The sequence below is a fragment of the Myotis yumanensis genome, unplaced genomic scaffold, assembly GCF_028538775.1.
Source record: "Myotis yumanensis isolate MYYU_CA2020_CCGP unplaced genomic scaffold, mMyoYum1.0.hap1 SCAF_6, whole genome shotgun sequence".
In the NCBI taxonomy this organism is placed as follows: domain Eukaryota; kingdom Metazoa; phylum Chordata; class Mammalia; order Chiroptera; family Vespertilionidae; genus Myotis; species Myotis yumanensis.
The window spans coordinates 93812197-93837767 of record NW_027223757.1 but is presented as its reverse complement, the minus strand read 5'-3'; the positions used below and the strand labels follow the sequence as shown (position 1 = coordinate 93837767).

Sequence of the window (25571 nt, the reverse complement as noted above, 5' to 3'; positions counted from 1 at the left end):
ACCTAGTGTGCGCACGCGTGGTTCCTGTCCTCCAGCGTCCCGCCCCCCACTGCGGTGACGTCCGCGCGGCGTGTGCAGGCATCGTCTGACGTAGCGGGCGGCGGCGGGAGCCTGCCTAAGCCCAGCGCGACCGCCGCGGGGGAGCGGGGGTTAGAGACGTGCGGCCGGAAGTGGGACTAACCCGCCGGCCAAGCTGGCAGGGGAAGGCGCCGGCCCGACGGGTGTGGCCTCGGGAGGCGGAGGGCGCTGCGATTGGCCCTCGGTTGTGGCGGCGGCGACGATTGGCCCCTGCGTGCGGAGCGAGGTGAGTGTGGCAACAGCCGTTGGAATTCAAAAGTGGCGGGTGTGGCGCGGGCTGTGTGGCTGCCGCAGCGCGGAGCGCCCGTGCTCTGCGTCGCGAGCGGGCGAGGGAACGCAGGTCCCGGGAGCCGCGGCGCCCTGTTCCCTTCGTCGCGCCCCCTGGCACGTGTGGCGGGAGCTGGTCATGGAGCCGCAGGTGAGTAGGGCCGGCGTGGGTCTCCCGCCCGGGGGCCGCGGGGCCGACGGCCGCCCCGGGTGCTGACGAGCCCCGCCCCGGCCTACTTGGAGGACGAAGGTCTGTGCGGCCCCGAGTGATCGGGACGATTTAGGAGAGAAATTGGGCACAGTGAGTACTAAGAGGCAACACTTCTGAAGCGTTTTGCTGCAGGAGGCAGCAGAAAAGGGCGTAGCTGGCAGGAAAAGCAGAGTCAAGAAGCTGTGAGGCTGGAAGAAATAGCAGCGCGTGTTGCCTACTGATCGGAATGACCCAGGGAGAACAGAAGGTGACGGTGTAGAGGCGACAGGGAAGGAGGGATTGCTGACGGTCGGACTCGGGGAGGGGCTGGCGTCTTGTGCGGTGGCGCCGAGTAGTGGCTTTAGGAGCTTGGTGAATATTTCGTTTGTCCGTTTATTTTTTTAATCCTCACCCAAAGATATTTTTTTCATTGATTTTTAGCGAGAGTGGAAGGGAGGGAGAGAGACAGAGAGAAACATCTGTGTGAGAGACACATGATTCGTTGCCTCTCACCCCGGATTGAGGATGGGCCTGCAACCTATGTAGGTGCCTGTGAGTCCTTGGGCCACGTTCTAACCACTGAGCAAACTGCGAGGGCTGAATATCTGTTTTTATAGGTTAAGTGCTCATGCTAATTGTACAAAGTTGAGAGTCATTGTGTCTAGCTTTATAGATGGGAGAAAAATAAACACTGTACTCTTGGAGTTGTCCTGAACTGAATAAACCTATGAACACATTTTCTGAACCCACACCAATTCCTGGGTGGTAGGCCTTTGGTAGTAGAGAGACTGAAGGGCACTGGTTATAAATAAATAAATATATATATATATATATATATATATATATATATATATATATATAGTGTTTGACCTTGGAAAATTTAAAGAAATATTTTTTGGGTACATTTCTGCGGGTGATGGGACCCTCTCCCCTTTATGTGTATGTACTAGTAAGCCAATGATTTGGATGTTGTGCAATTTAAGTATTCTTCTACTGATAGACATCTGATTTTATTCCTTTAAAAATGTACTGAGCTGTGCTACGTAGCAGACATTGTACTAGATACTCTGGTTATACAGTTGTGAACAAAACAGATGTGTTCATGTGATGCTTACAATCTAACGTAAGGAAAGACCAATAAACTAAAATGTAAGAAGCCAGGGTATCAGGTGGTTTCAGAGTTTTCTCTAGTGATGCTCTGCTGTGAATATCATGAATATATGTATTTGTATCACAGGTAGTTCAAAGTCACTTTGCCAAAGCTGAACTTCCCAAAGTAGTCCTTCAGGTACTCTCAGATCTCTCCGTGTTATTTCTTACACTGCATGTGAATCTACAATGACTATCATGAAAAGTTTAGTTAAAAACAAAACCATAACTAATGGACATAAGACACTGGGGGGGTAAGGGAGGGCAGGGGATTGTCAAGGGCAGGGGGGGGGGGCGGGGAGAGGACACATATGTAATACCCTTTGTAATACTTTTAGCAAAAAATAAAAATTAAAAAAACAAAAACAAAAACAAAAAAAAACCCAAAACCAGCTCTTCCTCCTGTGATCCTTATTAATGGAACCACAGTAGGTATCTTGGAGTCAGCCTGGACTCCTGCATCTCCCTCACTGCCTACCCTCTATCTCTCTCCCCCAAGGCAGCTCCCAGGTAGATCAATATAGTGGTTCCTCTTATCCAAGATTTTGCTTTCCATGATTTCAGTTACCTGTGGTCCAAAAATATTAAATGGAAAATTCCAGAAACAAATAACTCAAAAGTTTTAAATTGCATGCCATTCTGTCCATACCTATCCTTCTGTCCTGCCTGGAACATGAATCATCCCTTTGTCCAGCATATCCATGCTGTGTAGGCCACCTGTCTGTTAGTCACTTAGTAGCCATCTCGGTTATAAGGTCAACTGTCAGGGTATGGCAGTGCTTGTGTTCAAGTTTCCCTTATTTTACTTAGTGATGACTCCAAAGCCATTCACAAAATTTTTATTATAGTCTAGAGGCCCAGTGCATGAATTCATGCACCAGTGGGGTCCCTTGGCCTGGCCTGCGGGATCGGGCTGAAACCAGCTCTCCGACATCCCTGAGGGGTCCCGGATTGTGAGAAGGCGCAGGCCAGGTCCATGGACCCCACTGGTGCACGATCGGTGCCGGGGAGAGACTGGGGAGAGATGCAGGAGATGGGCCAGCCAGGGAGGGACCGCGGGAGGGCTCCAGGGCATGTCCAATCCCTATGGCTGGGCCCCAGCAGCAAGCTAACCTACGGGTGGGAGCATCTGCTCCCTGGTGGTCAGTGCACGTCATAGCGAGTGGTTGAGCTCCTTAGCATATCATTAGCATATTATGCTTTGTTTGGTTGAACGGCCGACCAATGGGTCGACCAGACACTGAGCATATTAGGCTTTTATTATATAGGATGTTGTTAAAATTGCTCTGCTTCCTAGTTATAGTTATTAATCTCTAAATTTTATCATAGGTATGTGTGTGTGTATAGGAAAAACCATAGTATATATAGGATGCAGTACTGTCTGAGGTTTCAGGCACCCACTGGAGATCTTGGAAAGTATCTCCTGCAGATAACAGGGGGCCAGGGGAACTACTGTGCTTGGTTTCATGTAATGCAGCTCCTCGTTGGCCTTCTCTCAGATGGATTTCTACTTAGCACTTAGACCAAGCATGTCAAACTTGCACCTGGCAGGCCGCATTTGACACGCTTGACTTAGACTCTTAGAGGGCTCCTCTCTACTGAGTTCCTTGAGAATTAAGCTCTAATGCCCTAAGGCAGTGGTCGGCAAACTCATTAGGCAACAGAGCCAAATATCAACAGTACAACGATTGAAATTTCTTTTGAGAGCCAAATTTTTTAAACTTAAACGATATAGGTAGGTACATTGTTAGTCACTTAATTAGGGTACTCCTAAGGCTTAGGAAGAGCCACACTCAAGGGGCCAAAGAGCCGCATGTGGCTCGCGAGCCGCAGTTTGCCGACCATGGCCCTAAGACATCCTTTGTATGTAATGAATTAACTTCTCTTTCAAGCAACTAAAATCTTCAGAGCTGTATACATTCTTGGGAGAACAGAAAATAGATCGTCTTCTGTGGAGCTTAGTTCTCTTGTGGTGCCCCAGTTTGGAAAGGCTGCCTTAGAAAATAAGCTCTGGGAAGCAGAGACTTCATGTTCATTACTTGACAGTACCTAGAACAGCACCTGTTACAGAGCAGTCTGTCAACAATTCTTAGTGCAAAAATCCTTGTTGAGCCCTGGCTGGTCTGGCTCAGTGGATGGAGCGTTGGCCTACGGACTGAAGGGTCCTGGGTTCGATTCCGGTCAAGGGCACATGCCTGGGCTGCGAGCTCGATCCCCGGTAGGGGGCATGTAGGAGGCAGCTGATCAATGATACACTCTCATTGATGTTTCTGACTCTCTCTCCCTCTTCCTTCCTCTCTGAAATCAATAAAAATATATATGTTTTAAAAAATCTTTGTTGAATGGGTGAACGAAGGAATGTTGCAGTGTCTGCCTCTGATACCTCTCATCTTCTAGTTCTATTCATTTTTCACTTTGCTCATAGTTCAATTTTTACATACAAATCTAGTCATATTATTCTCCTGGCTAAAAGTCAACAGGGTCCCTCTTGCCGTCAGTAAACTCCAGGCTCTATCATGGCATACCAACCACCACAGTCTTTTCTCTTCTGCCTCGTTTCTCGTCTCCCCACTTTCTATGCAATTTCCTCTGTTCAGCTTAACATAACAGTGTGTCACTTGCTGAATGCATTCTTCCTTGCTTTTTGCCTGGAATGCTCTTGGCCAAAACCCATCAAGCCAGCTCTTTCTCACCCTCAAGGCTCTGCCCAAAAATACTTTTTAGAAGTGTTCTCTGACACATTTACACTAGATGCCCACCCCCCTCCTCTGGGATCCTTTATGATAGCACTAAGTAAAGTTTTAGTCATCTCAAATGCTTCCCTTCCGACTGTCCCCATGAGCATCTTGAGGGCACAGACCATAGCTATTACTCCAGAACCTAGATCATTTCCTGGCATTTAGTAAACATTGAATGAATGAAGTAAACTGAAGGGAAGAGAGAGACTGGCCTTGGAATTAAGTTACCTCTAGTGAAAATCAAAAGTTGATCTATACACAGTGCCCTCCTGGTGGTGGGATAGGAGTAGGGTGATGAATTGTCTCTGTTTGCATGGGAATGACCTAATTTTAGCTCTGAAATTCCCATGTCCTCTAAGAAACCTCTCAGCTCTACTCAAACCAGAATGGCTGATAACCATGGGGTGAACATAATCCCCAGGCCCTGAATTATGCTGCTTAAAGGAGAGGTTCTTTCTTTCCCATTGCCCCACCTCATGCCTCTATACTTTGGTGGTCTCCAAACTGGCCAAGCTACTTGCTGGTCTTCCCTGCGCAAGTTGGCCTACTTACAACTCATTCTTATTCTTTACAATAGGCTCGTTTGCATAGTTTTCAGATGCTTGATCAGAAAGTGTGTCTGGCTTTCCATGTGTGCAGGGCTAAAGCCTAAACTCCTTAGCTTGGCATCAAAGCCCTACAAGGCAGTGTTTGCCTAATGGTTAAAACGTGGCCTTCAGAACAGCCTGTCTACATTCTAACCCTGGCTCTGCCTTTTATTGGCTGATGACAAGCTATTTTACATCAGTACCACCTCTGGGCTGCTCTGAGGATTAAGTTGATACAAATATAGCATTTAAAACAGTTCCTAATAAATGCTACCTGCTCCTCCAACCCAGTCTGCAACTTTATCTGTCTTCCACTCTCTCCCTTACTTACTATTCTCAGCTCTAGCTAAAAGAGTGTGTTGGTTTCACAGTCATACCATGTGTGTGTTTGTTTTTGCCGTCTAAAAGAAGTGTCCATTTCTCTCTGCTTATATAAGTACTACTTAGTTAGCTGAAGTCCAAAGTCCACCCAGCGTCTCCCTTAAAGATTGCTCCCACTTCTCCATGCTTATTATTATTATTATTATTATTGATTTCAGAGAGGAAGGGAGAGGGAGAGAGAGATAGAAACATCAATGAAGAGAGAGAGTCATTGATCGGCTGCTTCCTGCACGCCCCCCTACTGGGGATCAAACCGGGCAAGTGCCCTTGACCAGAATCGAACCCGGGACCCTTCAGTCAGCAGGCCAGTGTTCTTTCCACTGAGCCATACCAGCTAGGGCCTCCATGCTTTTTGGCTGCCATATAGTCTGTGGCACAAGAGGTACAAAGTTAATGCTGTTGGTGGTGATGTTGAGGACTAGGCTGGGGGGCCAAAAAGCAGAAGTCTTTGGACGTTTGGGTTCTAGGGTGATGTCTTAAGTGTCTCTTTTTTCCCAGCAGAGGTCCCCTTTGTTGGAAGTGAAGGGTAACTTAGAGTTGAAGAGACCCCTGGTCAAGGCCCCTTCCCGGCTGCCTCTCTCAGGAAGCAGGTTTAAGAGGGGGCGTGACCAGATGGAGGATGTCTTGGAGCCTGAAAAGGTGAGCTGGGTTTAGAAAACTCTGTGTGTGTGTGTGTGTGTGTGTGTGTGTGTGTGTGTGAGAGAGAGAGAGAGAGAGAGAGAGAGAGAGAGAGAGACAGAATGTAAACCCATCAGGGAGGGTAACTGTGGACCCTGTCCTTGTCTCTCCTTAGAAAAGGACTCGAGGCCTGGGCACAGCGACCAAGTTTGCCACATCCCACCACAGAGCTCCGGTCATCACCACAGTGCCCCAGACACAAGGCCAGACCGCAGGTGGGCTCTGGGGGTGGACAGATCAGTGCTCTCCAACTCCTTTTCTTTTAATTTTAGCTTTGTTTGAACAGGGAATATGTTTCACTTGTTCCAAAATTTCAAAGGCACAAAAGTTGTTATACTTCTAAAAAGTCTCCCTCTTACCTCTGTTCCCCAGCCACCCACTTCCCCTCCCTAGGGACCACTGTGTGTTCTTCAGGGCTGTTCTATGGGTAGTCAAGCGAATACATGTTCCCTAACATCTTTTTACATAGATGAGGCACACTTTTCACATGGTTCTGCCCCTGCTCTCTTTGCACGCTTGTTTCTTAGCGTGCTCAGTAATTTCTGGTCCTGGGAAAGGATATCTTTAGGAGTTGGCCAGACCTAGCGGAAGAGGAAAGTTTTCTAGTTTCTAATCCTCAGTAAAAGCAACTGCTCTGCCCGTCGCCCAGCCAGAGTACATGTCACCCTGAGAGTGATAGCTCTTTTCCTCTGTCCCATTTCCTGACAGCTCCAAAAGTTCCCAAGAAGACAGGCCCGCGATGTTCCACAGCCGTTGCCCCAGGTGATTAGCCCTTAAGAGCCCTATGGGCTGAGCAGGGGTTGGGGGTACATGTAAAGGGAGAATGAAGGAGGTGGAAGTTCACTGTGCTGATGTCAACTCCCCAATTCTCTAGTGTTGAAGACTCAGAAGGCGGGCCCCGCTGTTCCTGCCCAGAAGCCTGACAGTAGGTGGCAAACATGACTGTTGGGTGAGAGGCTGGGATAGGAAAGGGGAGGTGGTGAGTGCCCAGAAGAATCCATCTGTCTCTTCCCTGTCTGGAGGAGAAGGAGATGTAGCATCAGGTGTGGAGGCCCTAAAGGTTAAGAGGGAGGAGAGATAGGGAATCAAGACTTGACCTTGGTCCTTTCTGTGCCCATCTTAGCAGCAGCTGCTCCTCCTAAGCTGGGAGGGAAGAAACCCGGCAAACGTCCAGCCTGGGACTTAAAGGGTCAGTTATGTGACCGAAATGCAGAGCTGAAATGCTACCGTGAGAGGACTCAGACTTTGGACCAGGAGAACCAACAGCTGCGGGACCAGCTCAGGGAGGCCCAGCAGCAAGCCACGGCCCTGGGAGCAGAACGCAAGACACTAGAAGGGGAGTTGGCCAGGGTACGGGCCCAGGCCGAGCAGGGCCAACAGGAGCTGGGGAACCTGAGTGCCCGTGTCCTGGAGCTGGAAGAGCGGCTGGGCACGCAGGAGGGCTTGGTGCAAGAGCTCCAGAAAGAACAGTTGGGATTGCAGGCGGAGCGGAGGGAACTGGCCACCCGGCTGGAGGAGCAGGAGGTAAGGACCAGCTTCTCACCAAATGCTGCTCCTGCTTTCCAGGTTTGGGCTTAGAATCCCTGACCACCTCTGTCCAGCAGCGTACCTATATCCTCTACCCTTCTTTAAAAAACGAAACAAAAAAAAACTTGTTTTTTTCCTCCCAAAGATTTTTTATTGATTTTTTTTTTTTTTTTTTTTAGAGAGAGAGGAAGGGAGAGGGAGAGAGAGAAACATCTATTGATTGCCTCCTGCATGCCCCCTACTGGGGATCGAGCCCACAACCCTGGCATGTGCCCTGACTGGGAATGGAACCAGCAAGCTTTGGCAAGGAACGATGCCCAACTCACCGAGCCACACCAGCCAGGGCTGTCCTCTACCCTTCTTTACCCCTCTGTTTTCTTTCTTTTCTTTTTTTTCTTTATTGATTAAGGTATTACATATGTGTCCTTATCCCCCCATTACCCCCCCACCCCACTCATGCCCTCACCCCCCTGTTGTATGTGTCCATTGGTTAGGCTTATATGCATGCATACAAGTCCTTTGGTTGATCTCTCCCCCTTACCCCCACCCTGTTTTCATAGCTCCTCCAATCTATGTCTCCCCTATTCCTCCATCGCCTTTCTTTCTGTATCTTTCCTCATCAAAAATCCCCATGCGTTTTCCTCCCTCTTCACATGTCCATTTACTGCTTGGTGAGCACCCACTAGATTGAATTACTTGCAGTCTCTTAAATGATTCCATTCTCGCTCTGGGGATTTTGCATCTGCACGGTCCTCTTTGTGGGATGCTCTTTCTGTATTCTCTCCTTCCCCTGGCTCACTCCTATCCTTTTGGGTGTCAGCCTAGACATCATCTTCCTGTGCCTCTTCTGGATGTGCCCATTGCCTCCTGTTCCCCTACCGTGAGTCCCATTTCTTATCTCCTTCTTTACCAGACTGAAGTCATTGGAGGCAGGGGCCACCCCACCTCCACTCCTACCATATCATGACTTGTTCTGATTCTTGCTTTATCTTGCCCTCTCTTTTGTTCTGGGCAGAGGAGGCTTCAGGCATCAGAAGCAGCTCTGTCAGGTAGCCAAGCGGAGGTGGCATCTCTGCGCCAAGAGGCTGCAGCCCAGGCGACCTTACTGGCTGAGCGAGAAGAACGTCTCCATGGGCTAGAGATGGAGCGCCGGCGACTACACAACCAGCTACAGGAGCTCAAAGGCAACATCCGTGTGTTCTGTCGGGTCCGCCCTGTCCTTCCAGGGGAGCCCACCCCACCCCCTGGCTTCCTCCTGTTTCCCTCAGGCCCTGCTGGGCCCTCTGATCCTCCAACCCACCTCAGCCTCCTCCGGTGTGATGAGCGGCGTGGGACCCTGAGTGGGGTGCCAGCCCCCCCGACTCGCCACGACTTCTCCTTTGACCGGGTATTCCCGCCAGGGAGTGGACAGGACGAAGTGTTTGAGGAGATTGCCATGCTTGTCCAGTCAGCCCTGGATGGCTACCCAGTATGCATCTTTGCCTACGGCCAAACAGGAAGCGGCAAGACCTTCACAATGGAGGGTGGGCCTGGGGGAGACCCCCAGGTGGAGGGGCTAATTCCTAGGGCCCTGCGGCACCTGTTCTCTGTAGCCCAAGAGCTGAGCGGCCAGGGCTGGACCTATAGCTTTGTGGCAAGCTACGTAGAGATCTACAATGAGACTGTCCGAGATCTCCTGGCCACCGGGACCCGGAAGGGCCAGGGGGGTGAGTGCGAGATTCGCCGGGCAGGGCCAGGGAGTGAGGAGCTTACTGTCACCAATGCCCGCTATGTTCCTGTCTCCTGTGAGAAAGAGGTAAGCACTGATGGCACTGTGGCTGGAAAATGGGGAGGAGTGGACGGCGACGTGAGATGGAGGTGGAGGAAGGGAAGGGAAGGGAAGGTGTGAGGATCAGTTGCCTATTCAGTGTGGGCTGGGGACTGGGGTGGATCTGCCTTCATAACCGCGGAGCAGGGAGGAGAGAGGCCCTTGCTGAAGCAGGGCTGTCACTGGCCCCCTGCCAACTGCCTCTCACCTCACTTCTTATTGCTCTCCTTGCTCACTCTGCTGGAGCCATGTTCTAGCTCATTCCTGAGCCCACGAGTCACACTGATCCCATCAGGGTCGTGGTGCTCACTGCTTCCTTTTGCCTCTGGAATGGCGTGCTCCCTCACTGCCTGAAGATCCCGCCATCCTGTCTAAAGTTGCAGTCCTCACTTCACTCTTACACACTCCTTATTTTTCTGTTTCATTTTACTCCTTCGTACTCTCAGACATGTTGTGTATTTTACTTATTTGTCTCTTCGCTGGCTAGAAAGAAAGCTCCCAGAGGGCAGGTGCTGACTCATGTTCATTGCCATTGCTGACATCGCTCTGTACTGACTTCCTGCCTGCTGTTGCCCCTTGCTCTTCCCTCGCAGGTGGAGACTCTGCTCCTTCTGGCCCGCCAGAACCGGGCTGTAGCCCGCACAGCCCAGAATGAGCGGTCATCACGCAGCCATAGTGTGTTCCAGCTGCAGATCTCTGGGGAGCACGCGGGGCGAGGCCTACAGTGTGCGGCCCCCCTCAATCTTGTGGACCTGGCTGGGAGCGAGCGGCTAGACCCTGGCTTAGCCCTCGGTCCTGGGGAGCGGGAACGCCTTCGGGAAACACAGGCCATTAACAGCAGCCTGTCCACGCTGGGACTCGTCATCATGGCCTTGAGCAACAAGGTGGGAATGGGGTTGGGGCAGGTGGGACCTGGGGCTGACTATGCTGAACCCTGTCCAGTCCTAATCACTGGTCCCCCTCAACCTCCTAGGAGTCCCATGTACCGTACCGGAACAGCAAGCTCACCTACCTGCTGCAGAACTCTCTGGGGGGCAGCGCTAAGATGTGAGTGAAAGGGGCAGGTGGGAGGGGTGGTGTGGGGACTGTAATGCTGGGGTCAGGTGGGAACGGGGAAACAGTAGAGACCTGGTCCAGGCTCCACACGGCCACTAATGCTGGGGTTTGGACCCCCCTCTCCTCTCTCCACAGGCTCATGTTTGTGAACATTTCTCCCCTAGAAGAGAACGTCTCCGAGTCCCTCAACTCCCTCCGCTTTGCCTCTAAGGTGTGGTTACCACCAAGCCCAGGCCCTGTCAGGACCCCTGGGTGACTGTGGGTTTCTGCATCTGCACCCCTTCTGTCCTTCATCCAGAAAGGACTTATAATGGCTAGTCATCTGCAGCACACACCCATCTAGATAGATTTTTAACTATTGGCTTTTGGGGATTTTTAATTAAGTTTTTAAAAATTGCCGAAACCGGTTTGGCTCAGTGGATAGAGCGTCGGCCTGAGGACTGAAAGGTCCCAGGTTCGATTCCGGTCAAGGGCATGTACCTGGGTTGTGGGCACATCCCCAGTAGGAGATGTGCAGGAGGCGGCTGATCGATGTTTCTCTCTCATCGATGTTTCTAACTCTCTATCTCTCTCCCTTCCTCTCTGTAAAAAATCAATAAAATATATTTAAAAAATTAAAAAAATAAATAAATAAAAATAGGTAAACTGCATAGGAAGCTATACACTACCCCCATCCACCTTATTTTCCCCACCTGTCATTTTTATTATCTATCATTTTACTTATTCTAATGTCCCTCCTCCTTATATAAAAGACTTCTCTCCCTCTCTCTCTTATATATGTTATTCTGCATTTTGTTTTGCTTAACGAGACAGCCTCAAGATTACTCCCCACCAGCACCCAGAGATCATCCCGTTGTTTTCACATCTGCCTAGGAACTGTGTAGAAGGACTAAAGTTTATCCACCAGTTCCCTCTACTGGGCACTTAGACTGTTTCCACACTTTATTACAAACAAGGCCATGTTGACTAGTCTTGTATGTATGTCATTTCCTATTTGTTTAATTACATCTAACTATCTAGGGAAGGATGCCTTGAAATGCGATTGCTGGATCAAAAGAGACCCAGAGATTTTTCAGACCATTCCAAATAGTGTGAGTTCAGGCTCCGAACCACATGAGGGTCAGCTGTGGCCATGGCCATGAATTCTCTAGGACAGCGGTCACCAACCTTTCAGACCTCATGGACTACCAGTGGCCCGTGGACCACTGGTTGGTGACTGCTGCTCTAGGATACTTATACTCCCTCCACTAGAATTAAGTCAGAAAGTGTTTTTACTGCCTACCTCTGAAGGGTCATTTCTTTTCTCCGGTCACTCATTTTCCTGAGGCTGTAGCCTGGCGATGGATTCTGGCTTTTTTCAGGGTCTCTGGTCAGGTGTGCCCTCCTGCTCCACTGGGGCTTCAGCCTTTCTTGCTGCCGTGCAAGTAGTCAGCCACCTTGGCACCCTTACTTGGTCTTTTGCTTTGATCAGTATTTCCCTTGCTATCTGGCAATCGAGTTAAAGTTATATCAACATCATTAACACCAGACAAGATAAACTCTTTAATATCCTCTAATACCCAGCTTATATATATTACGTTCACCTGATTATCTCAGAAATGTCTTTTATACATTAGGCTTGTTCTGATCAGGATTAAAGCAAGGGCCACTCAGATAATTTAGCTGAAATGATCTCTTAACTCTCTCTTTAACCTATATTAACCCCATCCCCTTTGATGGGGAGTCTCTTGGTTGCTCCCCTTTGTTGAAGAAATAGGGTCATTTGTCTTACAGAATAACCATATTCTGGATTTTGGCTGATTGTTCCCTCTTTCCTCCATAATTTTTGTTGTGGGTTTAAATTTCTTAGCAAGTAAACTTCCATGAAGTGGTACACTTTCTATCAAATCATTTCAGGAAGCATCCAATATCTAGTTGTTCCACTTTTAATGATACAAATATTGATCATTGGATTTGGGTGTTGTCAGCCTGATCTATCCAGTAAGAACTCCGATCGACTTTTTCACCTAGTGATTTTATCAAGCAGGGATCATACCCAGGTCTTATTAGGGAATGTTAAAATGGTGATTTTCTAATTTTCTCAGTTCTACATTAGTCCAGATTCTTCTATAAAATACTTCCCATCTATTTGGTTACTCTGAAATTCAGTCCATGTAGGAAAGGCAGGATAAATGCAGGATTCTTTATCAATTTTCAGTTTTATAAATTGATACCCAGGCAACTTCTAAAGGTGACCAGTGAGTTTTTGCCAGGAGTTATCATTTTACAGATGCTTATGTGTTTGATACGTGTCCTTTGCAGGTGTCATTCTTTTTGATGTGCAAATTATACACATTGGCCTTGTGTGCTACTTCACTTTGGCTATGTCCTTTAAACGGGTCCCCAGTAGTCTTTATTCCAGGTTCATCTTGTACATTTCCTGCTCTAGACTTGAAATCATTGATTTTCCTTGGTCCCTAAATGTTATTGTTCTATTTAGCTTATTAAACATTAGTGGTGGGAGGGCTAGAAATGAAAGCTCCTCCTGTCTCTGCTCCCTTTCGGGATCTGCATCTGTTCTAGGCCTTTTCACCTCTTCCAGTCCCAGAAGGCCTAGTGGAGAACTGACCGTAACTGAGGCCAGCGTGAACCTGTCCTCAGAGCCTTACTTCAGTGTTCTCTGAGGGCAGCCCTAGTATTGGGGTTGGGGAATGATCTTCGGAAACCGAGTCTCTTGGTTGCTCTGAACACTTTTGTATTCTGTCTATCCCCTCTGCCCACAGGTGAACCAGTGTGTTATTGGTACTGCCCAGGCCAATAGGAAATGAAGACAGATCCAGATCTTCCGGGGGTGGAAGTAGGGCCGAGGGATGCTTTATTGGGGTAGCGGTGGTGCCCTGTTACCCCGGCCTATCAATAAAGAAAAGCTTTGTGTGTTTTTTTTTTTTCCTTAAATAAAGGTTTTGTTAGCAGTTGCCCAAGAAGGGTATTTTTCTTATCTGTAAAAATGGGAACTGTGGATCTGTCCACTCTACCCAGCATTTGTGCGTTTTGCAGGGCGAGAGCCACCTCTTTTCTCCTTAAGCCGTACCTTGGGGTCTGGGTGGCTTTCAGCTCCCATACCCTTACCCCCTGTCCACACCTGGAGGTGCGCCCACTGGCCATCCACAGGCCACCCTGAGGGGTGGGAACCGGGGCCCAAGGACGGGGCTGGCTCTTTCCTCCCGCCCTTTCCCGGTCCGCCCGTTCGAACGGCTAGGGCTGGCCCTGCCCCGCTGCCCATTGGCCGGCTCTCGCGGCGTCACCGCCCCGGTACTAGCCCTCCTGTCGCGCCCTGACCTGGGAGCGCGGGGCCCACGCCGGCCCGGCGGCCGAGCCCCTGGCGCCAACTGACGGCGCCGCCGCCCCGGAAGGAGGGACTCAGCCCTCCCAGGTGCCGCGCGGGAGGGGTCGCGCGTGCGCAGAAGCGCGGGGCGGGGTGAAGTGGCACCGGAGGGCGGGGCTGGGGCAAAGGCGGGAGAGGAGGGCGGGCGCTGGAGGGAGGAGGGCGTGGTGGGGCCCAAGGGCAGGGTGAGTAGAGGGCGGGGTCGGGGGCTGGAGGCGGGGCAGGACTTGAGGCGACCAAGGATTGGGGGGGCAGTTAACCGATGTGGCATGGAACGGGGACCAGTCCGGAGACGGGCTGCCGGGAGCGGGGAGGCCCTGCTACCCGCAGGGCGGGTCTCCCGTCGGAGGAAGGGGCTTCGGGGATTCCCTTTCCCGCCGGGTCCGCCGGCCCGCCAGCCCCCACCGCACACAGCCCGCCGCGGGCTCCGCGCCCTCCGGGCCTGTCGGAGGTGAGGGAGGTGGGGCAAGGTGGTGCCCGTCCCCCGCCCCGGGCTCCTCCTCCCCCGGTCCTCCCCTCCCACCGCCCTCCCCCTGAGCCGGCGCGTCCCTCCCTCTCCTCCCCTCCTTCCCCGGCCTCCTCCTCCTGCCGCTGCTTTGGCTGCTGCGTCATACGCCCCAGAGCCGCCGGGACGCAGGGGCTGGGCCTGGGGACCCCCCGGCCTCCGCCTGCACGCCCCCCGACGCCCAGACGTGCCCTCCCCGCGCGGGGCTTTTGCCTGGGTCTCCCGCGCCCGCCTCTGCCCGGCTCCCGGCGGCCCCAGCTGTCACTGGTGAGGAGGCGGCGGGAGCGCTGGGGTGGGGGAGGCGGGGAGAGCCGGGGGTCGGCGCACGGAGCGCGGGCGGGAGAACCTGGCCACCCTGGCGTCGGGCCGGGCCGGGCCGACTCCAGCCCCCGGTGGACTCGCGGTCCCGGGTAGTGGAGACCGGGACTGGGACACGCCCCCCTCCCGGGGCACTCAGGGAAGTTATCTAACCCGAGGGCAGGGACCCCCGAATTTGAGGGTGACCTGACATAACCTGGTACCCGGATGATGATTCTAAATGAGACACGCGGGCCCGGGGAGCCAGCTGTTTCTACTCCGGAAAAACATCTCCAAAAAAGCTCCCAACATACATCTCTGGGTAACCCCAATTATACCTCTAAACTGCAGGAGTAGTGACCTTTGCTTCTGCAGCCATCGTCTCTGTTAAAATCTCAAGACCAGGATATAAGCCCAGGAGAGCTCTGGAAGCTGGGACTGGAGAACTAGGTGGGGTGGGCTGGTTAGGGAGGGAGACTGGTCACCATAGTTGGGTGAGCTGGAGTCCAGCTGAGGAGGGGTACTGAGGGGTTTCCTGCCCAGCTGTCTCAGGGGCATGGAGACAGGGGGCACAGCTGCTTGAATCCTTGACAGAAAAATAGGCAAAGAAAGTCAGGAGTGTTCCGCAGCTTCCATAACCTCTTCACATTCTACTCTGGCCAGGCCCCCCCAGGATGCAATGGCACAGCCCCCCCGGCTGAGCCGCTCCGGTGCCCCCCCACTTTGGGACCCAGCTTCCTCTGCTCCCACCTCAGGCCCCAGGCCTCGACTTTGGGAGGGTCAGGATGTGCTGGCCAGATGGACAGATGGGCTGCTGTACTTGGGAACTATCAAGAAGGTGAGACCTTTGACCTCTGACCCGTCACCTTTCCCCCAGTCTCCTCATCTAGTTCTGATGCCCATTTTACCTGTGTACTCACCCACTCCAGGTGGACAGTGCTCGGGAGGTGTGTCTGGTGCAGTTTGAGGATGACTCCCAGTTTCTGGTTCTATGGAAAGACATTAGCCCTGGTGAGACCCTAGAGGCCTGGGGGTGTGCATCCCATGGAAGACAGGAACCTGCCTGAAGGACAGGCCCTAACACTGTGTTCCCTCGTAGCTGCCCTCCCTGGGGAGGAACTCCTCTGCTGTGTCTGTCGCTCAGAGGCTGTGGTCCCTGGGAACCGGCTGGTCAGCTGTGAGAAGTGTCGCCACGGTGAGAGCACAGGACACCTGGATGGTCCAGCTTGCCCTGGACATTCCCGGCTGCTCTGTCCCTTCCCTCCAGGACTGGTCCTTATACCCCCTGTTCTGGCCTGTCCCCCAGGCCACTGCTCTGGCCAGTCTCTTCAACCCTGTAACCCCAGTCCCTTCCCAACTCAGAGAGAGGCAGCCATGGGATGGGGATGTGTGAGCTTTGCAGGCAGAGGGTGGTTCAAGTAATCTCTTTCTTAACCATATGGCTTTGAACAAGTCTCTAAACCTCTAGGAGCCTCAGTTTCCTCACCTGTAGAATAAGGGTAGTTACCCCCCCCCCCCCCCAACAGGACGATGGCTGAGAATTAAATGAGATAGATAAGACTCTTCCTCTCCCAGTGCCTAGTACACGGAGGTTTACAATTCAGTAAGTGCTCTACCTCACTATCATTCAGCTTATCACCAGGACTGCCACGTTCCAAGGGCCCCAGCCCCTGGAGAGGGAGAGGGCACGTCCTGGGTCTGCCGCCAGTGCATCTTTGCCATCGCCACCAAGGTAAAGGCACCTTCCTATTGGAGCTGCCCACCCACGGCCTCTCCCAAGCCTTTCCTCGCCCCACTGCTGAGGTGGCCTGCCCCTTCTGTCTCTGCAGAGGGGGGGTGCACTGAAGAAGGGCCCCTACGCCCGGGCCATGCTGGGTATGAAGCTCTCTCTGCCGTACGGACTCAAGGGGCTGGACTGGGACGCTGGACATCTGAGCAACCGGCAGCAGAGCTACTGTTACTGTGGTGGTCCTGGGGAGTGAGTAATGAGGGGCAGGGGTTCAGGAACAAGTGGTTGTGCAGGAATTCCTGGGGAATGGAGGAGAACAGGGTAAGCAGAGTGCTGAAGGGGAGGCAGTCGGTGGTGAGCAGGGTTTGGGGCAGTTAAGGGGGAGTGTCTGGAGGTCACTAGTCCTATGTGCCCCCTCAGGTGGAACCTGAAAATGCTGCAGTGCCGGAGCTGCTTGCAGTGGTTCCACGAGGCCTGCACCCAGTGTCTGAGCAAGCCCCTCCTCTACGGGGACAGGTGAGCCCTCTTGATCTGCCCACCCTCTCAGTTCCCCCACACCTGCCTGTCTCAGATCCGTTCTCCTCACAACCTCTCAGGTGTTGCTCACTAGTTCCCCATCCTTGCTTTGTGAGCCCCCCATAGCAGGGTATAGTTTTCCCGTGTCAGGTGTATTCTCTCTCTTGCCCACATCCAGGTTCTATGAGTTTGAATGCTGTGTGTGTCGGGGGGGCCCTGAGAAGGTCAGGAGGCTACAGCTTCGCTGGTGAGCTTGACCTCAGTGTAACTCCTCTCTCCCCTACCTGCCCCAACCTCCCACTCGGGACTCCCCTGGCTGTTGTAATGCTTCCACAACCTTGACAACTCAATGCTTCTCCAGGGTGGATGTGGCCCATCTTGTCCTCTATCACCTCAGCGTTTGCTGTAAGAAAAAATACTTTGATTTTGACCGTGAGATCCTCCCCTTCACCTCTGAGAATTGGGACAGTTTGCTCCTTGGGGAGGTAAGGGGTGGTGAAGCTTTGGGGGTTATGGGGGGAGAGAGAGATGTGAAGAGGGGGAGGCAGGGATCACTGCTTCCTTGACCCCACTTTCCCTTCTCTTCCCCAGCTCTCGGACACTCCCAAGGGAGAACGTTCTTCCAAGCTCCTCTCTGCACTCAACAGCCACAAGGACCGGTAAGCTGAAGGGAGGCCGAGAGGTGATGTGGAGACGGAAGCTGGGGAGGGCGGTGCTGTGATCCACCTGGACACCGTCTCTGGAAAGCAGGGAGGAAGGTCAGAAGAGGGGCCCTTTTCTATAACACTGACCTGTACCATTTCTCTCCTCACCCCAGTTTCATTTCAGGAAGGGAGATTAAGAAGAGGAAATGCTTGTTTGGTCTTCATGCTCGGATCCCTCCTCCTGTGGAGCCACCTACTGGAGATGGAGCCCCCACCAGGTCACTGGTCTAGGGGGGATGGGGAAATTCTCAGGGTATTAACCTGGGGGTAAATATATAGGGAGGTGGGGGTCTTTGGGGTGTCCGGGAGGGGGCTGGGGGGATAAGGAGGCCTCTTACAGCTTCCCTTCAGGGCAGGGCCCTGGGGGAGGGGTTCCACGTCCCCTGGGGAAGCGCCGGAGGCCGGAGCCAGAGCCCCTGAGGAGGCAGAAGGGGAAGATGGAGGAGCTGGGGCCGCCCTCAGCAGTGCGCACTCAGCCAGAGCCCCAGGAGCAGAGGCAGCGGGCCCCTCTGCAGAGGGCACTGCAGGTACAGAGGCAGAGGCAACCCCATGGGGCACATGCTGGTGTGGGGAATCCAGGGTTCTCTCTCAGTCCTCTGCTCCTACTTCTAGGCCTCAGTGTCTCCATCATCCCCCAGCCCTAACCAGAGTTACCAGGGCAGCAGCGGCTACAACTTCCGGCCCACAGACGCCCGCTGCCTGCCCAGGTCAGTGCTGCTATCCCCTCCAACCAGATATGCTGCCCTAGAACCTCTCTAATTGTCCACATCCTCTAGACTTTCTCACCCAGAATTCTCTCATTTGGCTACCCACTTTTTGTCCCAGAGAGACTTCTAGAACCAATGTCTGGTCCCCAGTTTCTTGGGGATGGGGGTTCCTCAGGGGTAAGCTCATTCAGGGGGAGAGTGTCCTGTTTTCTTGCTTCAGGACCTGACTTTTCTCCCTCCCCAACCCTAGTAGTCCCATCCGGATGTTCGCTTCCTTCCACCCCTCTGCCAGCACTGCAGGGACCTCTGGGGATGGCGAACCCCCAGACAGGTGAGATTCTACTCCCTTACCTGTGACACCCCTCGTTGTCTCTGTGTTCTTCAGGTCCTCAATCTCCAACCATTTTTTCATTCCTCTGATCTACTTGTGGGCTCCATTTCTGGTCAGTCCTTACCTGTCTTACTGGACTCACAACTGCCTTCTCTCCCTAGGTCACCCCTGGAACTTCACATTGGTTTCCCCACAGACATCCCTAAAAGTGCCCCTCACTCGATGATTGCCTCATCTTCCTCAGTCCCAGCGCCCTCCCCAGGTCTTCCTAGACGCTCAGCACTCTCTTCTCCCCTGTGCCGTAGTTTGTCTCCTGGGACTGGGGGAGGAGTACGAGGTGGGGTGGGCTATCTGTCCCGAGGGGACCCTGTTCGAGTCCTGGCTCGGAGAGTACGGCCTGATGGTTCTGTGCAGTACCTGGTGGAGTGGGGAGGCGGGGGCATCTTCTGAACAGCCTGCCTCTGCCCACCTCCCCATTCACACACACATCGGCACTTTCGTACCCTGACCTCTGACCTCACCTACAGCTGGGATGTACCTGGGGAGGGAGGGGGTAGTTTTCCTACTGCCCAGGTGGAATCCAGGGGAGGCGGGGAGAAGAGGCTCTCTTCTCTACTCCCTTCATGATTCCTGAGCTTTCCCCCACCCTGCTTCCCATTTCCTTTGATGTTATTTTGTTACAGCTTTTAAAATATTTTTAAAAATTATTTAACCCCTGGGGATGGAGACTGAGGAGGGGAAGGATAATAAAGGATTCTGGGCTCTGTATGATTGAAATAAAGATAAACAAATCTGGCAGCTGAGTCATTCTGAAAGATGAGAACACAGGACTAGAAGCCCTTCTAATCTTCCCAACCAAATTCATACATGACGAGAAAAGGCAAAGGCAGAAAGAACCAAAGGTAGGATTTATTAGGGGCCCAGGCGTCCTCTGCAGGTCAGAGGGCCCTGAAGTATAGGTGGGGACGTGGCAGGAACAGGGCTCGTCATGGTGGGACTGTGCTGGGGTCAGAAGCTGCCTCTGTCACCTGGCGCACCCAGCGCAGGTATGGGGAGTTCCCCTGCTCCACAGGCAAGGAGATCACCTCAGCCACTTCGTAAGGGTGCACAGAGCTGTGAAATAGAGGGGGGTCATTCAAGAGTTACCCAAAGGAGCCCACCCCGTTACCCACCCTGACCACGGCCCACCCCCCAGTTCAAAATTCTCACCGAACAAAATCTGTCAAAGCTGGTACCAAGGAACTTGGGGTTTTAATCATCTAAGGGGTGAAGACAAATGTAGTTGAATCCACCCAGGGGGCTGATCTCAGGATCTCATGAAGGAAAGGGGTCAAAGGTCAGAGAATTGAGGCTTCGCGGGGTGGGGAAATGATTCTCACCATCAGCACCTCACTGTCCTCCTCAATCTTTCCTTTCCACTCATAGCTGAAAAGGTCAGGGAGAGTTGTGAGAGCAAAGGTTTTCCCCAACGAAAAGACCGCCAGTCAGCCCCTAGCCGCGTTAGGGTGACCCCAGTCCTGACTCACATGGATGTAATCTGAGGGATGAGGTTGACGCAGGCTGCCAGGCGCTTCTCCACCACAGCCCTGGAGGCGAAGAGACCCCTTCAGAGCGCTCCACCACCCGGCTTCTGCGCTGCCAGCCCAGGGTCTCCAAGCCCAGAGGCGGGCAGCGGCGGAGGGACCCTTCTTCAGCACCCAACTCTCCCTCTGGTCTGCCTCTTCCCACACTGGTCCCCACCTGGCGATCTCCTTGGCGACCTTCTCATTGGGGCAGGTCACGAAGGCTGCAGAGACCGAGCCCGGAACGTAACCGGAGTCCGCGGCCGGCGAGGGCTGGGCCGGGGGGCTTCCTGAAGCCATGGCCGTCAGGGTGCGGGGCAGCGAGAGGAGGCGGGAGGCCACAGGCAGCAGCGCCGGCATCCAAAGGAGCGACAGGAGCAGAGCGGCCTGGGAGCAGGCGCTGAATTCGGTGTCTCCCCACAAACCACAGGCAACTGCACCCCAGAAACCCCTCGTTTGGACAGACACTCGGACTCTGCCCTCCCTCTTCTGCACCCCGAAGGAAAGGTCCCTGAAGCTGAGAGAGAAACTAGAAAAATTCAGGCAAAGGCTCGGTTTATATCCCCTGCTCAGGGGCCAACCTCTGGCGTTCGGGTGCGGGTGGTGGTCCAGGCTTCCGAACCGGGAGGGGCGGGGCAGCTCACTCACCCCTCCGCCGAGCAGGACCGCGGGAGCCCGCACCCCTCTCATGCAGCCTAAGCTGGCGGAGGAGGGTTGGATATCAAAGGCCACAGTAACGCCGAGAAAGGGCCCCACACCCAGGAAGAGGGGCCTCTACTTACCTGGGAGGTAGCCACGTGATAAGAGCACAAAGTACACCACGTGACAGTAAGAGCTGCGCCTCCAGAGCCAGCCAATCCGGCCCTCGCATGGCCCAATTTGCCCCGCCTCCTGGTGAGGGAGGAGCGAAGGGAGCTGACCAATCCACAAAGGGTCTGCAGCCGTGTAGGGAAATGGCCCGCCCATTCCCGGAGCCGACCAATGGCAAGCTGAGGAGAGCCTCGGCGGCGGTCCACTGTCACGTGACGGGGGAGGTCCCCGCGTATGGCGGTCTGTCAATGAGGGACGCGAGGAAGCCAATCGCGGGCCAGCCCTGCAGGCCACGTGATGGGAGAGATGGCGCCAGGAAAGCGGGGCTGGAGACCCCGCAGACTCGATGCGTCAAGTTGTAGAGTGGGGGGTCATCCCTAGTCCCCAGAGGGCACCTCACCACAGACCCTACGCGCTCCCCGAGGCCCGGAGGTGGGAGGGTCTGAGAAGGTTTAACCTCGGAGGGTGAAGAGAGCGCCCCCTGCCCTCTTGCTTAGGACTAGCACTCGCCTGGGATTGGGAATGAACAATGATAATCCGAGGAGAAGCAGTGTCCCTGGGCAGGAGGGGTGATTAGGCAGGCACGGGCACGGCTAGACCATGGCGAGGTGAGGAAAGACGTCTTTTAGAAGGAGACCCTGTAAATGGGGCGATGAACATCGGGCAGCAGGCGCCTCCCCAAAGCTGGAGGCAGGCTGGTAAATCCGGGAGAAGTAGAGCTGAGGCTGGGGATATGGAGAGGACACCAAGAGGCAGTGACGGTCCTTTTGTCCCTATCCCCTTCCTATGCCCTCTCCAGACTGGTCTACGTGTCAGCTTGGGTCTCCTTCCCTTAACCCGTCCTCCTAGGAGCCAGGACCTGCCCTACATAACCTCCCTGGGGCGCAGGCACATCCTGTGACCCAAAAATGGAGAGGGGCCAATGAGAGGAGGGCGTGGTGGGAGGACGAAGCAGGGAAAAGGCTCTTCCACACCCTCTACCCAGTGCTCCCCCCCCCCCCCCCCAAGGTCTAGGGTCTCTGGCGGGGGGTGGGCGACCAGCATTTCCCAGGCTGCCTCCGGAGTTCCCGCAGGCCTGCCTCTCGGGCCGGGTCTCCTCCAGAGCTCTGTCTCTGCTCCGGAGTTTGTTCCTGAGATACAACTCTGGGGGGTCTTTTCCGTGTTTGCATTGGGGTTTCTTTCTGTTTTTGTTTTAGGGGTTTGTTTTCCTGGATCTGTAATCACTGTCTCTTCAAGGTTTTTCTAACTCTTCTTTATGAATTTGGGGTCGCTGAGTTCCGCATCTCTGCACTAGCTAAGCGTCTTCCTCCCTCCCTCGCTCCCCATCTCTAACCTCTTCCTCCCCTTCTCCCCCACTCCCACCCCAAGCCCGAGGTCTGCAGTTCCTGTGTCGGGGGTCTCTGGTTGACATCTCTCTCTGCATCTGGGTCTCAGCCTCAGAGCTTGGTCCCTGAATAACCATCTGAGGCTACCGTCCAAGATTCCTGTGGCTCTGGAGAACTTTGTTGAAACCGGTGGTTCAGTTTTTGACCTTTCACCCCTTTCTCTAGGGGGGTCTGTGTGTGTGGGGGGGGCGTTGTTTTTGCTTTTACAGAGATTGAGGTCTGTTTTCCTCTAGATTTTGGATTTGTGCCTCAGATTAACCTCCCCGCACCTCCCCTCCGTGGTGACAAGTATCTTTCTCTGGGTCTGGGGTCTCTTGCTCTCAGGGTCTGGGATCTGCAGCTTTAAAACTGTTCTCTCTCCGGCTCGCTCTCCCTCTCTCTCTCTGGTGTTTCTGAGTCAGGGGTCTCTGTCTCTCTGATTCCCACTGGGTAGGGGTGGGGGCTGCAGATCTCTCTCTCTCTCCTCCTCCTCCTGCTCTCTCCTCTCTCGCTCACTCCCCCGCCCCCCTCTCTCTCTCCCGGCTGCCGCTGCTGCCGTTGGCTCCCATTCTCCTCCTCCTCCTCCTCTCTCCTCCTCTCTGCTCCTCTCCGCTCCTCTCTCCTCCTCTCTCCTCCTCCTCTTCCACCTCCTCCTCCTTCTCCCCCTCTCTCTCCCCCTCTTTCTCTCTTCTCTTTCTCCCCCGTCCCCCGCCCCCTCCCTCCCAGGCCTGATGAGCAGGTCTCGCGCCTCCATCCATCGGGGGAGCATCCCCGCGATGTCCTATGCCCCCTTCAGAGGTACGGTGGCGAGGGGAAGGGGAGGGCCAGGGAGGGGAGGGGGAGGGCCAGTTAGGAGGGGTAAAGGGGGGAGGGGCAGGGGCAGGGCGGAGGAGGGGGCAGAGCCGAGGCCAAGGAGGGGAGCTGCTGAAATGGAGGGAGACAGGACTAGGAAGACAGGATAGGAGCAGTGAGGAAGAGGGATTGAAGGCCAGGGGACAGGGGAGATAGGGACCGGAGGGGCCAGGAGACAGGCCTTAAAGAGGGCTGAGGTGAAAATGAAGGGGAAAGAAGAGATCGCAAGAAAGGGTGGGAAGATGGGATAGGGTTGGAGGAAGAGCTGCAGAAATAATTTTGAAGCTAAGAGATGAGGAAAATATCAAGGAAATAGAAGGGCAGAGTCGGGAGAGGGGCTGGGAGGGAGAAATGAAAACATAGGGTTGCAAAGAGGAGCCAAGAAGATGGGGTTCAGAATATGGTGGGGGGTGGGGGGGTCAGAGAATGGGATGGGATGGAAAAAGAGAGGAGGATGGAGGAAGAGAAGCAGGGGCCAGATGGAGAGAGAGGGAGGCAGTGTGTGTGGGGGGGAGGAATAGAGGGTCCAGATGGAGGGAAGAGAGGAGAGGGAATGGGTTGGGGGAGGAGAGACCAGGGCAGGGGGAGGGCCAAATGTGTGTGTGTTTGTGGAGGGGGGAGGGGGAATGCGAGTGAGACTGAGTGATGGGAGTAGGGGCAGGTTACACTGCCCAAACCTCTTCCAGGCCCTTGCCCAGGACAGTGTAACCCCTGGGGTCTTATCTGCTTCATTCACTCCACCACTCTTACTCCCCTCCCCCATCTCCAATCCTTATTTCCAGTCCCCCTCCCTCCTCTGGTGTCCATCACCTATATCTTTCCCCCCATATGGTGTCCGTTCCTTATATGGGTCCCCCTTCTGTCCTTCCCCTTTATCAGTCCCTTCTCTGATGTCCTCTCGCTCTCTCTCCCTCTCTCCCACCTTTTCACGCCCTCCTTCTTGACCCCCTTGTTCTAGTACTTCTATTAGGTTCACATCATTTCTCCTGCCCCAGGTCCAGCTGGGCCCTTCTGGTATATTTTCTTGCAGGGATTTGCCGTCATTTCTACCCCCTCTTCTCCTACATCCTCCAGCCCATCCTCTATTGCCTACTCTGTTCCCCATCTTGTCACCACAAGCCTGTGCCTCCCCGAATTCCCTTAACCTCTTATCATCCATTCTTTTCTTGTCTCCTCTACTTTTTGGGGTGTTGGAGATTTGGGGTGCAAAGACAGGTTTTGATGGTTGGAACAGGGCCCACAAGCGACCCCCATCTGAGCCCTGTGGGATTTCTCGTCCTAGTAAGCCTTTCCCCGTTCTCAGCTGTGTTCCTCTTGCTTCTGCCTCCCAGACTCATCCTCACTTAAGTCCAGACAGTGTGTGTGTGTGTGTGTGTGTGTGTGTGTGTTTTTCCAGAGTTGCTTCTGAACTAAGTTCCCTGTGTCCTTCCCTGCCCCCAGGAGGGTGCCCCCTGAAGTCTAACCTGCCTCCCCGTGGCTACAGCCTGAACCAGTCCCTCCCATAATGACTGTGTGTAGCCACAGATTACTCCTCTGGGGGTCCTCAGAGTCAGTGCAGTGGGCATGCTGCCTGCAGTGTCTGCAGTCTCCCAGCCTTGCTGACCTCTGGATCTAGGGAGGATTGCTTACAGAGTCTCTGAGATGGCAGCGAGATAAGTGAGAGTTTCAAAGTGTTGGGGTTTCTAGGGATCTGCGTTCTGGGGATTCATCCCCGCCTCTGATCTGCAGATTGGGTAGATTTGAAGACCATATTTGTAGACAGAAAGGGGCTAGATTTTCCAAAGCTCTATTCAGGGCATCCAGTTGGAATGAAGCTCAAAGATCAGATCTTTTCCTGCAATAGACCCATGAGTAATTACCCTGCAAGGTGACAATTTGATGTTTCTTCCTCTAAACTCTCTCACACTTTGATACCGTAAGCCTATTTTCTATCATTTTGATGTTGCCAATTTGATTTTCCTCTTACTTCCATTGGGCCTGTCCCTTGCATCCCCCTGATGGTGTGCAGATGGGGATTACAGAAGAGGCAGTTTGCAGGGATGGTAGCATGGGAAGGACCTGGGCAACCCTTGTCTGCTGTTCTTAGAAGTTTTGTCCCCGGCCCCAGGGCCAGTCTTTGGAGCCCACTCTGTCACAGGCCTGGATCTCCCATTCTTTCTGCTCTTTCTTCTTCAAACTCCTCTCTGTGCCTTGGGAAGGTTCCTAACCCTTGGGCTTGGCTTCCATCCTGTCCCTGGAGACTAAGTGGGGAGTGGGGGGGGCGGGTAGTACATCTTTGATCTCTGAGCATGAAGTGGGGGAAGAGATCAATTCAGTTTCTATTCTCATTCCCCGGCCCCTTCCACAGCCAGATGCTGACAAAACCCACTTAA

The 25571-nt window shown here is 53.6% G+C and overlaps 4 protein-coding genes across 10 annotated transcripts in view; 3 read left to right on the top strand and 1 right to left on the bottom strand.

The window, feature by feature from the left end:
* The first annotated feature begins 396 nt into the window (after positions 1-396).
* KIFC1 (kinesin family member C1) lies at positions 397-13412 on the top strand. Of its 4 annotated transcripts, none has more exons than XM_070418777.1 (11): positions 397-496; positions 5892-6029; positions 6184-6283; positions 6777-6830; positions 6943-6993; positions 7195-7592; positions 8611-9390; positions 9996-10286; positions 10376-10449; positions 10594-10669; positions 13221-13412. In XM_070418777.1, exons 1-11 carry the CDS (start codon positions 485-487, stop codon positions 13263-13265), a joined length of 2019 nt encoding a protein of 672 aa, XP_070274878.1. In that variant the 5' UTR covers positions 397-484; the 3' UTR covers positions 13266-13412. The 4 variants fall into 4 exon arrangements, with proteins under 4 accessions (XP_070274878.1, XP_070274877.1, XP_070274876.1 ...); XM_070418776.1 differs by having other exon boundaries at positions 7192-7592; XM_070418775.1 differs by lacking the exon at positions 397-496 and adding an exon at positions 552-803.
* Positions 13413-14396: 984 nt separating this feature from the next.
* On the top strand, positions 14397-19407 carry PHF1 (PHD finger protein 1). Of its 4 annotated transcripts, XM_070418770.1 has the most exons (15): positions 14397-14594; positions 15288-15462; positions 15554-15635; positions 15724-15819; positions 16256-16356; positions 16454-16602; positions 16774-16869; positions 17048-17116; positions 17231-17354; positions 17461-17528; positions 17687-17791; positions 17914-18100; positions 18186-18280; positions 18531-18611; positions 18773-19407. In XM_070418770.1, the coding sequence occupies exons 2-15, from the start codon at positions 15304-15306 to the stop codon at positions 19059-19061; spliced, it is 1701 nt and encodes a 566-aa protein (XP_070274871.1). In that variant the 5' UTR covers positions 14397-14594; positions 15288-15303; the 3' UTR covers positions 19062-19407. The 4 variants fall into 4 exon arrangements, with proteins under 4 accessions (XP_070274871.1, XP_070274872.1, XP_070274873.1 ...); XM_070418771.1 differs by lacking the exons at positions 14397-14594; positions 17914-18100 and having other exon boundaries at positions 18212-18280; XM_070418772.1 differs by lacking the exons at positions 14397-14594; positions 17914-18100 and having other exon boundaries at positions 18773-18925.
* Positions 19408-19500: 93 nt separating this feature from the next.
* Positions 19501-20947, bottom strand: CUTA (cutA divalent cation tolerance homolog). Its single transcript, XM_070419439.1, is given in 8 exon segments — positions 19501-19724; positions 19821-19870; positions 19991-20036; positions 20138-20197; positions 20352-20566; positions 20568-20598; positions 20600-20607; positions 20822-20947. Coding segments are annotated over 8 exon segments (579 nt in total). The 5' UTR covers positions 20864-20947; the 3' UTR covers positions 19501-19597.
* A 2059-nt stretch (positions 20948-23006) lies between these two features.
* SYNGAP1 (synaptic Ras GTPase activating protein 1) overlaps positions 23007-25571 on the top strand; it is a 30323-nt gene continuing 27758 nt past the window's right edge. Inside the window, 1 exon segment of the mRNA XM_070418769.1 lies at positions 23007-23145. Coding sequence (XP_070274870.1) covers positions 23079-23145 — 67 coding nt within the window. The 5' untranslated portion in view covers positions 23007-23078.

What these genes read in the sequence shown, in the direction of transcription:
- KIFC1 (XM_070418774.1), top strand. Translation starts at nt 783, where the DNA reads ATGACCCAGGGAGAACAGAAG. An exon ending in ATGTCTTGGAGCCTGAAAAG is followed by an intron (nt 6,030 to 6,183) that starts GTGAGCTGGGTT and finishes GTCTCTCCTTAG; the next exon opens with AAAAGGACTCGAGGCCTGGG. An exon ending in CCCTCCGCTTTGCCTCTAAG is followed by an intron (nt 10,670 to 13,220) that starts GTGTGGTTACCA and finishes CTCTGCCCACAG; the next exon opens with GTGAACCAGTGTGTTATTGG.
- PHF1 (XM_070418770.1), top strand. Translation starts at nt 15,304, where the DNA reads ATGGCACAGCCCCCCCGGCTGAGCCGCTCCGGTGCCCCCCCACTTTGG. An exon ending in TCTTTGCCATCGCCACCAAG is followed by an intron (nt 16,357 to 16,453) that starts GTAAAGGCACCT and finishes CTGTCTCTGCAG; the next exon opens with AGGGGGGGTGCACTGAAGAA. An exon ending in GGAGATGGAGCCCCCACCAG is followed by an intron (nt 17,792 to 17,913) that starts GTCACTGGTCTA and finishes GGCCTCTTACAG; the next exon opens with CTTCCCTTCAGGGCAGGGCC.